The sequence below is a fragment of the Cyprinus carpio genome, chromosome A9, assembly GCF_018340385.1.
Source record: "Cyprinus carpio isolate SPL01 chromosome A9, ASM1834038v1, whole genome shotgun sequence".
Taxonomy (NCBI): Eukaryota; Metazoa; Chordata; class Actinopteri; order Cypriniformes; family Cyprinidae; genus Cyprinus; species Cyprinus carpio.
Window position 1 is genome coordinate 26,281,921 of NC_056580.1, and position 13,064 is coordinate 26,294,984.

The 13,064-nt window shown below is 35.0% G+C and overlaps 1 protein-coding gene across 1 annotated transcript in view; it reads left to right on the forward strand.

Moving 5' to 3' along the window:
* lrp2a (low density lipoprotein receptor-related protein 2a) overlaps positions 1-13,064 on the forward strand; it is a 90,501-nt gene that overhangs the window by 50,885 nt on the left and 26,552 nt on the right. The window contains exons 40-50 of the mRNA XM_042764459.1: positions 376-541; positions 634-792; positions 2,069-2,358; positions 2,648-2,848; positions 4,318-4,560; positions 4,714-4,839; positions 6,391-6,510; positions 9,660-9,791; positions 11,389-11,461; positions 11,557-11,592; positions 12,390-12,685. Coding sequence (XP_042620393.1) covers positions 376-541; positions 634-792; positions 2,069-2,358; positions 2,648-2,848; positions 4,318-4,560; positions 4,714-4,839; positions 6,391-6,510; positions 9,660-9,791; positions 11,389-11,461; positions 11,557-11,592; positions 12,390-12,685 — 1,842 coding nt within the window. The remainder of the gene's footprint in view (positions 1-375; positions 542-633; positions 793-2,068; positions 2,359-2,647; positions 2,849-4,317; positions 4,561-4,713; positions 4,840-6,390; positions 6,511-9,659; positions 9,792-11,388; positions 11,462-11,556; positions 11,593-12,389; positions 12,686-13,064) is intronic.

A 13,064-nucleotide genomic window follows, 5' to 3' on the forward strand; every position in this document is an offset into this window, starting at 1 on the left:
TTTATTTCTTCAAGCGGGCTTAACAGTGTAATTTCATACATTCATCGATATGTGGTTGCTAAGGTGTTGTAGGTTGTTGCTAGGCAGTTTCTAGGTAAGTTCTGAATGGTTTCTATTGCATTTATTGTCGTTGCTAGGACTGGTTGCTACTTTGTTATGGGTGGTTGCCAAGATGTTGCTAAGTGGTATCTAATGCTTAACTAAGCATTTTCAGAAGTGTTCCAAGTGGTTACCAGGTGGTTGCTAAGGTGTTTCTGAGTAACTAAGGCTGTTGCTAGGTGATTATTAAAGTGTTCTGGGTGGTTGCTAGGCGGATTTTTGCTACTGGTAAAGTTTTATAGCTTTGTATTTTTGAACATTTTCTTCTCTGTGGAGATCTGGGAGCTCCTGATGGCATCGCCTATGACTGGATCAATAAGAGGATCTATTACAGTGACTACATTAACCAGAGCATCAGCTCCATGGCAGTGGATGGATCTCAGAGGACTGTTGTAGCACAGGTGCCCAGACCCAGAGCCATCATGCTGGATCCCTGTAGAGGGTGAGTCTCCCATTCAGTTTGACTGCGATTTAGATGTTTAATGAGGCATTTTATCATCTAATTTAAATGCATTTCTCTTCATATGCGGTCAGGTATATGTACTGGACCGACTGGGGAACCAATGCAAAGATAGAACGTGCAACTCTGGGAGGAAACTTCAGGACAGAGATCGTCAACACTAGCTTGGTTTGGCCAAATGGTCTGACGCTAGACTATGAGGATCAAAGGCTTTACTGGGCAGATGCCAGCTTGTAAGATCTCATCTTTCCATCTTTATATCTATATATACAGTACAGGTCAAAAGTTTGGAAACATTACTATTTTTAATGTTTTTGAAAGAAGTTTCTTCTGCTCATCAAGCCTGCATTTATTTGATCAAAAATACGTAAACAGAAACCCAAAAAAAATGTAATATTGTGATATATTATTACAATTTAAAATAATTGTTTATACTTAAAATAATTTATTATACTTTAAATTATCATTTATTTCTGTGATGCAAAGCTGAATTTTTAGGATCATTATCACAAGATCCTTTAGAAATCATTCTAATATGATGATTCATTATCAAAGTTGGAAACAGTTCTGCTGCTTAATATTTTTTCAGAACATGTGATACTTTTTTAGGATACTTTGATAAATAAAAAGTAAAAAAAAAAAAAAAAGAAGCTATGTTTTTAAAATATAAATATTTTGTAATAACAATATACACTACTGGTCAGTAATTTGGGGTCAGTAATTGTTTTTTTCTTTCTTTTTTTTTAAAAATAAAATCCATACAGCAAGGATGTGTTAAATTGATAAAAATTGATAGTAAAGAAAATATATTATTAGAATATATATTATTAGAATTATTTTTTTTATTTTGAATAAATGCAGTTCTTTTTAACCTTTTATTCATCAAATATATTAGACAGCAGAACTGTTTCCAACACTCATAATAAATCAGAATATTAGAATGATTTCTAAATGATCATGTGATAGACTGAATGTTACATGTGACACTGAAGGCTGGAGTAATGATGCTGAAAATTCAGCTTTGCATCACAGGAATAAACTATTTTTTTTAAAGTATATTCAAATAGAAAACTATTAAAGTTGTAATAATATTTCACAATATTACATTTTATTTTCTGTATTTTTGATCAAATAAATGCAGGCTTGATGAGCAGAAGAGACTTCTTTCAAAAACATTAAAAATAGTAATGTTTACAAACTTTTGACCTGTACTGTATATATATGTATATCTATATAAAATATAATATTTATAATTATAATTTTATTTAATTGTATAATTTACCTTTCATAATAAAATAATAATAATCTAATAATAAATTGAATTATTTAATAATTTATAAAAAATATATGTATTTATAATATTTACTTATATAAATTTAGCTATATTCGAAAAATACTACCCTTTTTTATATTTTTTTCAAATTAGACACTTTTGGTATTATTAATACTTCATCTACAATGTTTGGGCTACATAGTTTTAAGAAAAGGTCTACTGTTCTCTCTATGCAGACAGAAGATTGAGAGATGCTCACTCACCGGCACTAACCGTGAGGTCATCGTAAGCACCGCCATCTACCCGTTTGCAATGACAGTGTACGGTCAGCATATCTACTGGACGGACTGGAACACACACAGCATCTACCGTGCAAACAAGCATGACGGGTCCGACCAGAGAGTGATGCTACAGAACCTTCCATCACGGCCCATGGACATCCACGTGCTCTCCAACAGCAAACAGCAGCAGTGCAGCAGTCCCTGCGAACAGTTCAATGGTGGATGCAGCCATATTTGCACTCCAGGTTGGTTTGTATTTCAAAACAATAAGCTTTTGCAATGCTACTTATGGCTTTTACAGCCAGTATCCTCCAAAACCAAAGCTCTGTTCCCATATTAGTGACTAATTTATAATAATTACATATATGTGTTTGTGTGTGTGTGTGTGTGTGTATGTATACATATACATATAATTGATTAATATTTATTTATCAAGATAAGAATCAATTTAATTGGTACTTTTCTAATATTTGGACCCAAATTTAAAATGAAATATTTCATAAATTATGATGTTAAGAACTTTGTTTCCTCCAGGTCCTCAGGGAGCAGAGTGTCAGTGTCCCTCTGAGGGCCGTTGGTATTTGGCCGACAGCAAACACTGTATCCCTGACAATGGCACACGCTGTCAGCCGGGCCAGTTCACTTGCATGAATGGCCGCTGCATCCATGCCCAGTGGAAATGCGACAACGACGATGACTGTGGGGACGGCAGTGATGAACTCGAGAGGGTCTGCGGTGAGATGCGTTGTTGCTTACGTTGTTCAGAGGACTTGAAATCCTAAATCAGAATAGCAACTTCATGTAAATGCAGTTTATTGATTCAGAATATATGCAAGTGGCTTCATATATGGTTTACCAAACATACACATACAGTATGAATTCATCCAAACTGACATTTTATGCACTTTCAAGGATGAACTAAACGTTGATATGTGTGCATGACTAAACTGCAAGCCTAATGTTAACACTCAGATCTCTTGAGCCCGCCACTATCTGACTCTTTTCGTTTGCTGATGGATGAAATTTCCTCTCCTGCACTGCAGTGCTGTCTTTCACTAACATGTTTATTCTTGCTTTTCTCTAACTTGAACAATCTGCTCAAATCTTTTCCTCCAGGATCCAAGAGTCATTTTGTTTTTGGTGTGTATTCTTGCTTACTTCTCTTCATGTGTAGATATAAGCTCTGTTCCAAAACCTAGTGTGCTGCTAGCATAGGAAACAAGGCTATGCTGCCTTTTAAGACACCATCTTTTGGTCAAATTCTAAAGCAGGATGATGCATTATGCCATTATCATCCTTTGCAGATGATAATGGCATAATGCATTGTTTGCCACGCTACCCAGCTAACAAAAAGTATGTTTTAAGAACATTTTTCCAATGTTCCCAGTGAGTTCTGAAAACGTTATTTTTGAATGTTCTCTGAATGTTCCAAGCATCCAATTTTTTTAAATGTTTTTTTTTTTCACATCTGAATGTTAAGGGAACATTCTATTTTATAGTTTTGCAAATATTATGGGAATGTTATTTTTGAATGTTCTGAAACACGTAGTAACATTTAAAAAATGTCAGATGAACACTCAAAAAGTTGTTGCACGTGTTTTTGTGCTCTTGTTTTTAGAACATTATTAGAGACCAGATAACTTTGAACGAACATTCTAATAATGTTACTGGAAGTAGGTTTGTTTAGAACTTTGAGAGAACTTTGCCAAAAAGTCCCGAGAACATCCCCTGTTAGCTGGGTACAAGCAAAAATTCAATAAAGCAATTAATGTTGATTATAAGAATAACTATAATTGATTCAATACCAAATAACACTGATACAAATCTAATTTAAGGATTAGAGTATTGAACTGTTAGCTTAGCATGCTAAAGTAAAATTCTAATGAAATCAATTGTGAGTCAGTAGAGGCAGCTTACTAGGATTTAGAACAAAGCCTTAGACTACATACAGTTTAATAACCATCCATAAACACATACTAACCTCTTCCACAATGTACTGTGCTCTCTCTCTCTCTCTCTCTCTCTCTCTCTCTCTCTCACTCTCTCGCTCTTTCATGCAGTCCCACAAGCAGCAGCATTCATTTCACTCTCAGGTAAAATAAAATAGAGAGATAGAGGAGGTAGGCAGTGAGTTCTACTAGTTCCTGTTAATTTATTCAGCTCCTACTGCACATGTCAAAATGAATCTTATTTGTGCATGGCAGCATTTCACACCTGCGAGCCCACAGTGTTCACATGTGGAAATGGCCGTTGTGTGCCATATCACTATCGCTGCGATCACTATAATGACTGCGGGGATGACAGCGACGAGACCGGCTGCATGTTCCGGCCCTGTGACCCCAACACTGAGTTCACCTGCAATAACGGTCGCTGCATTGCACTGGAATACGTCTGCAACGGAATAAACAATTGCTATGATAATGGGACCTCGGATGAGCAGAACTGTGGTAAGTGCATTTGCACGGTTACCAAAACAAATTGCTAGGTTGTTTGTCAACTATAAACAGCCTACAACTTATGAGCATTTATAGAATACAAAATAGTTTTTATAAATTAATTTTAAATGATCCATAATGACTTCTTCTGGGTGTAAAATGCAGCTGAGAGGACATGTCAGCCAGAGCACACCAAATGTCAGACCACCAACATCTGCATCCCGCGCTCGTACCTGTGTGATGGAGATAATGATTGCGGTGACAACAGCGACGAGAGCCCAACGCATTGTGGTGAGTTTCCCCATCCCACCCTCTCCCTCTGTCCTGGTCAATCTGGTTCATAAGTTCAGCTTTCGTGAGTTCACTACTTTCGTGAGTTAAGCTGCTCTGATATTTGTTGCTATGCTGCTGTGAATTAGTGATTTAAAGGGATAGTTCACCCAGAAATGAAAATTCTGTCATTAATTACTACAAACCCGTCAGATCTTCAGAACACAAATTAAGACATTTAGATGAAATCCGAGAGATTTCTGACCCTGCATAGACAGCAATGCAACTGACATTCAAGGCCCAGAAAGCTAGTCCTCAGTCTGGTCTCCACTGACTTGCATAGTGTTTTTTTCCATACTATGGAAGTCAAAGGGGACCAGCAACTGAAGGTGAACTATCCCTTTAATATTAATTATACAATTATGAAAAAAGTAAGTTCTATTTTAATTATTATCATTAACTAAAACTAAACCTATTAAAAACATTTATGTTCACATAAAATAAAATTAAAATCAAATGATTAGATGAAAAATTAGAAATGTTTTCTTGGCAACTAACTGAAATTGTAATGTGCTGTTAAGGATAAGTACACAGCAAAGGAGTATAATACAAAACAGAGTCTTTAATAGAGAATTCACAAGGAAACGCTGGAGTCAAATAACTTACCAACATAAACCAAAATTTACGCAAGACAAGGAAACTGAGGCAAATACAGGGCTTATGTTCACTGGCAACATAATCAGACAAAATAGAAACAGGTGAGGGGCTAATTATTAAATAAGGGAACAAACTGGGGAACTCAGGAGGCAAATGGAGAATCAAATGAATAACCATGGAAAAGAATACTGACAGACTAAACTCAGAAATTGAACAAAATCAAACAGAACCGTGACCGTAAAATTAATAACTGGAAATTAATTTAATTAATTAAAAACTAAAACTAGATCTAGAACTGGAATTAAAATAAATGTAATGTAAATAGTACCATTAAAAAAAAAATGAATAAAAATGGCAAAAGCACGTAACAAAATTACTAAAAAAGTATTAATGAATTTTTGATGAAACTGAATTCATGGTGAATTTATTGATCAATAATTTTGAATAATTATTGATCAATATATTATAAAAAACTGTAAAGGTATTTAAAAATATTAAATGATACTGACATAAAAGGTAGAAGATAAACAAATAAATAAATAAATTAACAGATAAATAAATATGTGATATAATTGTAAGAATGACAAAATGTGTAATAATAATATTTTAGTTGTTTGTTTCTTCCTTTAGAGTGGAATAAGATGAGTAACCGTTTAACAGATAATTTCCTGTTGCTTTTTGAGCCAAAGTTGTTGCTCAACTGGCTCTTCCTGTAATTTCAGTTAAATTAGTGACCCATGTACTGTTTGTGAGCGGATCCACATGGGGCCGCTGAGTTCATTTCTGGGTAGTAAAAGTTTGGACCCCGTTCTCCTTAATGTTTATGACCCATGTGTGCCATTTGAGGCTGACTGATTGATTTAACCCTCATCTGTTGGTTTATCTCTGACCGAGCTTGTGTTCTTCACTCCTCAGCCACATCTACGTGTTCCCAGAATGAGTTTCGCTGTTCGAGTGGACGCTGTATTCCTGGACAATGGTACTGTGATGGTGGTACAGACTGTAATGATGGTTCTGATGAGCCCATTACCTGTAGTAAGTACCACACATAACAATATACAGTTTCAAATTTTTTAAAAATAAATGTACACCAGCATATTTTCTCAAGCTATCTGCCGTTCATTCATGTTTGTTTGTTTGTTTGTTTATTTGTATAGCACATTTAAAAACAACTGATGCTGACCAAAGTGCTTTCCAATAGAACAACATATAAAACAGAATAACCAGAACTAAGGCAGCAAAAACATAAAAACAACATGACAAACATAAAAACACAAGACAATCAAAAATGCACCAACTAGCTCACACCAAATGCCCGGGCAAGTAAGTGCCCTCTTAAAAGTGCTTTAAAAATGACCCATTGATGTACAACAACTAATTTCCAATGGCAGGTCATGCCGCAACCGAAAAGCCATGGTCTCCTTTGGACTTTAAGCGAGATTTAGGGACCTTTAATAGGAATTTTTGAGATGACCTCAATGGCCGTGTTGTAGAATAAAACTGGATCATGTCCGAAATATATTCAGGTGCTAGATCATGCAAGGCTTAATAAACATACAGTAAAACCCTTAAATTGAACTCTGAAATTAACCGGCAGCCAATGCAGTGAGTCTAGCACTGTGGAAACACTGACCTGTTTCTTGGTCCCAGTCAACAGTCTGGTTGCTGCATTTTGTAACAGTTGAAAATGATTCAGCAGATACAAGGAATTACAATAATCCAATCTTGACATAATAAAAGCATGCATAACATTGAATAATCTTTTTTTTGCGATATTTCTTAGCTGAAAATATCCCGCCTTTACCACAGAGTTCACTTGCTTATCAAATTTAAGCTCAGAATCGAAAACCACTCCCAGTTTCTTACTTGCTTATGCAGATTTAATGCAGTAGGACCTAGACTGGCTAACAGATGTGAAGACGGTGTAATAGAGCTAAATATTAGGCATTCTGTTTTAGCCTCATTTAACTGTACAAAATTCTGTGCCATCCATAACTTAATCTCATGATAACAAGACATCAGATCACCTAACTCATCACGATCACCTGCTTTCAGTGGAAGATAAAGTTGTGCATCATCTGCTTTAAAATGGTATGCAACATTGTATTTTTGACAGATAAAACCGAACGGAAGCAAATATAAAGAAAATAAAATGGGCCCCAAAATTGATCCCTGGGGAACACCACAAAAAGAAGCTGCAGAATCAGAGAAGTAATTGCCCAACTGAACTACAGAACTTCTGTCTTTTAAATAAAAGCAGAACCATTTGAGAGCCTTTCCCCAAATGCCAGCCTATTGACTTAATCGATTTTAAAGGATCAAAACCCTTTCCTGAGTCAGCAGCATCATTAAGTCATTGTGTACTTATGTGTAAAAAAGTAAATTTTGCAGCCTGCTTGAACCACCTTACTGGGGAAGCTATGAAAACACTGTGATGTGAGGATAAGGCTGTGTTTATCAAGGGAAACTGTTGGCCATGTTTTTGGATGGTGAGTTAATGATGGGTATCCTGCCTCACTGGTTACCATGGTGAAGGACTTCGTGTCTGTAACAGGCAAATTGGTGGGAAACGATGTCATCCCTCACCCCTCATGTTACGCTCCACTGGTGATGCATGCAGTCAAAAAGTGGAAAGATGAGGCAAACGTTGTGTACAAGAAATCGGTTCAGTTGGCAGAAACAGAATTAAAATGTAGTAATTCAGACCAGCATGTCTGTGGTAAAATTCCCTCACAAAAGAACAGAATCACTAAACAATAGGTTTGATTTATGATGTTTAGACCCTTACATCAATAAGGTACAATATAATTTTGTTTACATCCATTCATTTAAAACATACTTACAATGAAAGAACAATTGATGTTCCCACAAAAGTTTTCTTATTATATTGGATATCATACAATATTGTTCAAAAGCTTGGGGTGAGTAAAATATTTAAGTATTTTTTGAAAAAAGTCACTTTTCCTCACCAAGGCTGCATTTATTTAATCAGAATACATTAATTTTAATACATTATTTTAAAATGTAATTTATTCCTGTGATTCAAAGCTTAATGTTTAGCATCATTACTCCAGTCTTCAGTGTCACGTGGTCCTTCAGAAAACATTCTAATATTCTGATTTGCCACTCAAGAAACATCTCTTATTATTATCAATGTTAAAACAGTTGTGCTGCTTCATATTTTTTTGTGGAAACTGATACATTGTTTTCTCAGGATTCTTTGATAAGTAGAACGTTTAAAAGAACAGCATTTATTTGAAATGCAAATCTTCTATAACATTATAAATGTCTTTTGTCACTTTTGATCAATTTATTGCATCCTTGCTGAATAAAAGTATACATTCTACAAAATTGTAGAACTGTTGTGTGTTAGATAATTGATAGTGAAAATAGGGTTTTCTTTTTTAGATTTATTTTTTATTTTTTTCAAACTGTATTTGGAATTTCAAACCAAAATGTTTTAAGCAGTTTTTCTTATAGATATATTTCAATAAGTAATTTATAGGGATTTTTTTAATGCTAAAAAAGTTTAAAGTCTGATATACCCATATACTGTAGAAATAAACCATAGAAATAAAGTATTATAACAACAGCACAAGCAAATTAATTTTTTGGGTGCAATATGACAAACTAGTAAGATCACATAACAATACAAGAAACTACCATAAAATAAGAAAGGCTTACTCTTCTGAACGACACTTCAGTGGTATCTAAAGTGTGTAACTGTCTGGTGTGTTTGGGTGTGTGTCTGTGATGCCAGCGGTCAGTTCGGCCCTCTATTGTGTGTCACATTCCTTCAAAGTGACGTCCAGCAGAAAAGCCCTCACACACACACACACACCGGCCCTTCCTTTGACAATCACTGCCCCCTCCTCTCACACACACAGCCCCACCCTCTCGCTTTTGTCCCGTTAATCACAGCACCCCTCGGTGCCTTTTGTTCAAGCGGGACACTAGAGAGAGGAATGCTTATTCTCTCCCAGAATTCCTCTGTGTGTGGAATCCAAGCAGCAGCCCAACCACGTTTCTAGCTGCTCAGGATGGGATTTAATGGTTAAATGGATTACGTAGGCCGCATGTTCCTCAGTTCCCTCTGAGATCTGAGTGAGACATGGCCCTCAGGCAGGTCGCTCTTCTGCTGCTTCTTGATCCGTGGCTCACTGCTGTGTGTTTGATCCCTACAGCCACCATGGTGAGGACCTGCAACTCCGAGCAGTTCCGCTGCGATGACGGAAGGTGCATCGCTTCATCCTGGATCTGCGATGGAGACAATGATTGTGGGGACATGAGCGATGAGGACGAGAGACACAGCTGTGGTCAGTATTGCTTGGTCCAAACTCAAATTTGATTCCACCCTCATAACAGGTCTCATTTCATAATGTACTTTTGGTACTTCAATGTGTTACTGAAATATTTGGCCCTTTGAATTTACCACCAAAAGTTAACACACAGAACATCAGCAGATGCAATGCAAGAAATGCCATGTTTTTATAAAGAAATGCCATTTTATATATATATATATATATATATATATATACATTCTTCATACAGTATAAACACACACACACACACACATAGAGAGAGAGAGAATGCCATGTATTGTTTTAATTTGAATCATTTTTACTTATGATCCCCACACCATAATATCAAATGCACCCATATTAAAAAGAAATCAATTTTTAATATATTTTTAGATCAATTATTATTATTATTTATATGTATAATTTTCATTGTAATTCATTTCTAGTTTAAATATTTTTATGTATGAACCCCAGACCACCTTTTCAAACCCACAAACAAACTAGCCAAACATCACGTTTCTTTAGTATTATTTATATACTATTATAGTTCATATTTTTATATTTTCAGTTTAGCAGCATATTTTAGTTAAATTGTAATTATTGTTGTTTTGTGCTTTGCCATTTATTTATTTATTTTCAAATAGTAATATTTAGATTAAAATTTATTTCAGTTTAAGATTTTATTTATTTGCAGTTAATAATTTTAGTGATGAACAAATCTATTTCAGATGTGAGGGCAACATTTCTCATTTTCATTTAGTTTTCCATCCAATATTTATAATATTACTGTTAAGAAAAATATTTTTATTTTAGTTTTAGTTTACAATAATCCTGCTCTGACGTCTGAACAGAAGTTTCTAGAGTCAAAGTGCTCACACAGCTTGTTTAATGTTTCATCCTTGACGTTTTGGCTATATTTAGTCTTCTTGTATCATCTCTCTTCTCTAGTCCTCCCTCTCTGCACCTCTTTTCCTGTGTCCCTCAGTCCATCAGTGATGTAGAGGTGGTGGTGGGGTCTCTGATCAATGAGTAAGGATTCCTAATTCCTAATTCCTCACTCATCACCCACTCCACTGCTTCGTGGATGTGTTTAGCTGACTGCTCTCGCTGGATCAGCTCTCAGACTCTCTCTGTTCTCTCCAGAGGGTGCTCTTTCATAGCTGATCAGTAACTTAATGGAGCTCTTAATTGAATTATCACCATTATCTCCAAATTTAATTCCAAAGGAGAAATAAAAATAGATGCAAATTAGGTCATTGTTGACATACAGTGAGAGTGTAGAGCTGTAAATGGAATGTGGATAGCATAGTTTAGATAATGTTGAAGAATTTGATGAGAAAATATTTGCATATTTATCTTACGATTTCTCTCCGTTTTCACTAAATTTCGGCATTAACATGTTGCTCAACAACATTGCATGAAAGTATTTGGAAGCCTATGATGCCTTAAAGTGCCGTCTAGGTACAAGGTTTTGGTACAGATACAGAGAAGTAATGGGATCTACAACCACACGGTTTGTTTAAGGATATATTATGTTGTGTTGAACATAAATGGTGTGCCAAAATGTATATATTTTTTAATTCTGTCCTCTTGTTTTGTCTCACACATGCAGCAAACCGCACCTGCTCTCCTCAGGAGTTCACCTGTATAAATAACACCACACCAAGTGTAAACCACATCACACGGTACTTGACGTATAACCAAAATGCACACACTCGCGAACACGAACAACAAAAACCAAAACTCAAATCCCACACCCCCAACCACCAAACATTCAAACAACCAACAACGGCCTCTGCATCCGCAACTCCTACAGGTTAGAATTACATCTAAATCAAAAAAGGTTGCAGATGCATCGCAAGAGATGGAATAGTTTGACAGATATTGTATTTTTTTGTTATGTCTGATACCAATTTTTTTGTTTGTGCTTGATTACTGATATGCAGAACCGATTTTTATATATAGTGTTGTTATTTTTTTAACATTATAATAAAGTACAAAGATATAAACATTGTGAATTATTTGTATTATTATCAGTAACATTAATAATAATTTATTAATATTATTAATTATAAACAGAAAATGCTTTGTATTATTTCAATTGTGATTTTTTTAAAACGTTTTTTATACTTATTTTAATATTTTTTTATTTATTTATGAAATAGGGTGAAATTCTATAATAATAATAATAATAATAAATGCATTATATTATTTGTGCATTGTATATATTGTATAATGCATTGTGTTGTTTAATACATTTTTATTTTAATAATAATTGTAATAATTAAACAAAATGATTTATTTTTATGTATTATTTTATTTTTTATTCATGAAAGAGGGTGAAATTTGATAATAATAATATAAATGCATTGTTTTATTTTAAATGTAATTAATATTTATTTTTATTATTTTAGTTTATTTTTATTTATTATTTCCATTTTTATTTATATTTATGAAAGACAACACTCTTTTTTATATGTTCATAGCTTTATGAATGAAATTCTAAATGAGTTTGCAGTGTTTATACAAAACTTGGTTTTGGTGATTGATTCCAGTGAAATAGAGCAATTTCTCCCATAATTCCCTGCTGTGTGTGTGTGTTGTGTCTGCTAGGTGTGACCGTCGTAATGATTGTGGAGACAGCAGTGATGAACAGGGCTGCACCTATCAGCCGTGCCAACAGCATCAGTTCACCTGTCAGAACGGCCGCTGCATCTCACGTGATTTCGTCTGTGACGGGGACAATGACTGCGGGGATGAATCTGATGAGCTGGATCACCTGTGCAGGACTCCAGCTCCCACCTGCCCTCCCGGAAACTTCCGGTGTGACAATGGAAACTGCATACCGCTCAGCGAGGTGTGTGACAGGAACGACGACTGCAACGACAACAGTGATGAGAAAGGCTGTGGTAAGCACTGCGTCATGTGACCACATTTTTTTTTTTGATATGTTGTGGTCTGTAATTTTTACTTTGGTACTGTATTTTTCAAGTATTCTTGGGTGTAATTTTGCTATACATGTATATTTATGTCTCATTTGTAAGTGTAAACACGTGCAATGTATGCAAATAATGACAAAATACCCTCTTTACGATTCATTTATTTATAACTCCATTAGTTTGTTTAACAAAAGTCATTTGCATCATTGCATGGTGGAATTTATTCATCACTGAAGCTCAGTGAGTCAGATATCACCTAGAAGTAAAACATAGTCATTTATAGAAATGTAAATGCAAACACTAGTGTAAAAAAAGCTGTAAAAGCATGTAAGATTATGGCCATAAAGTG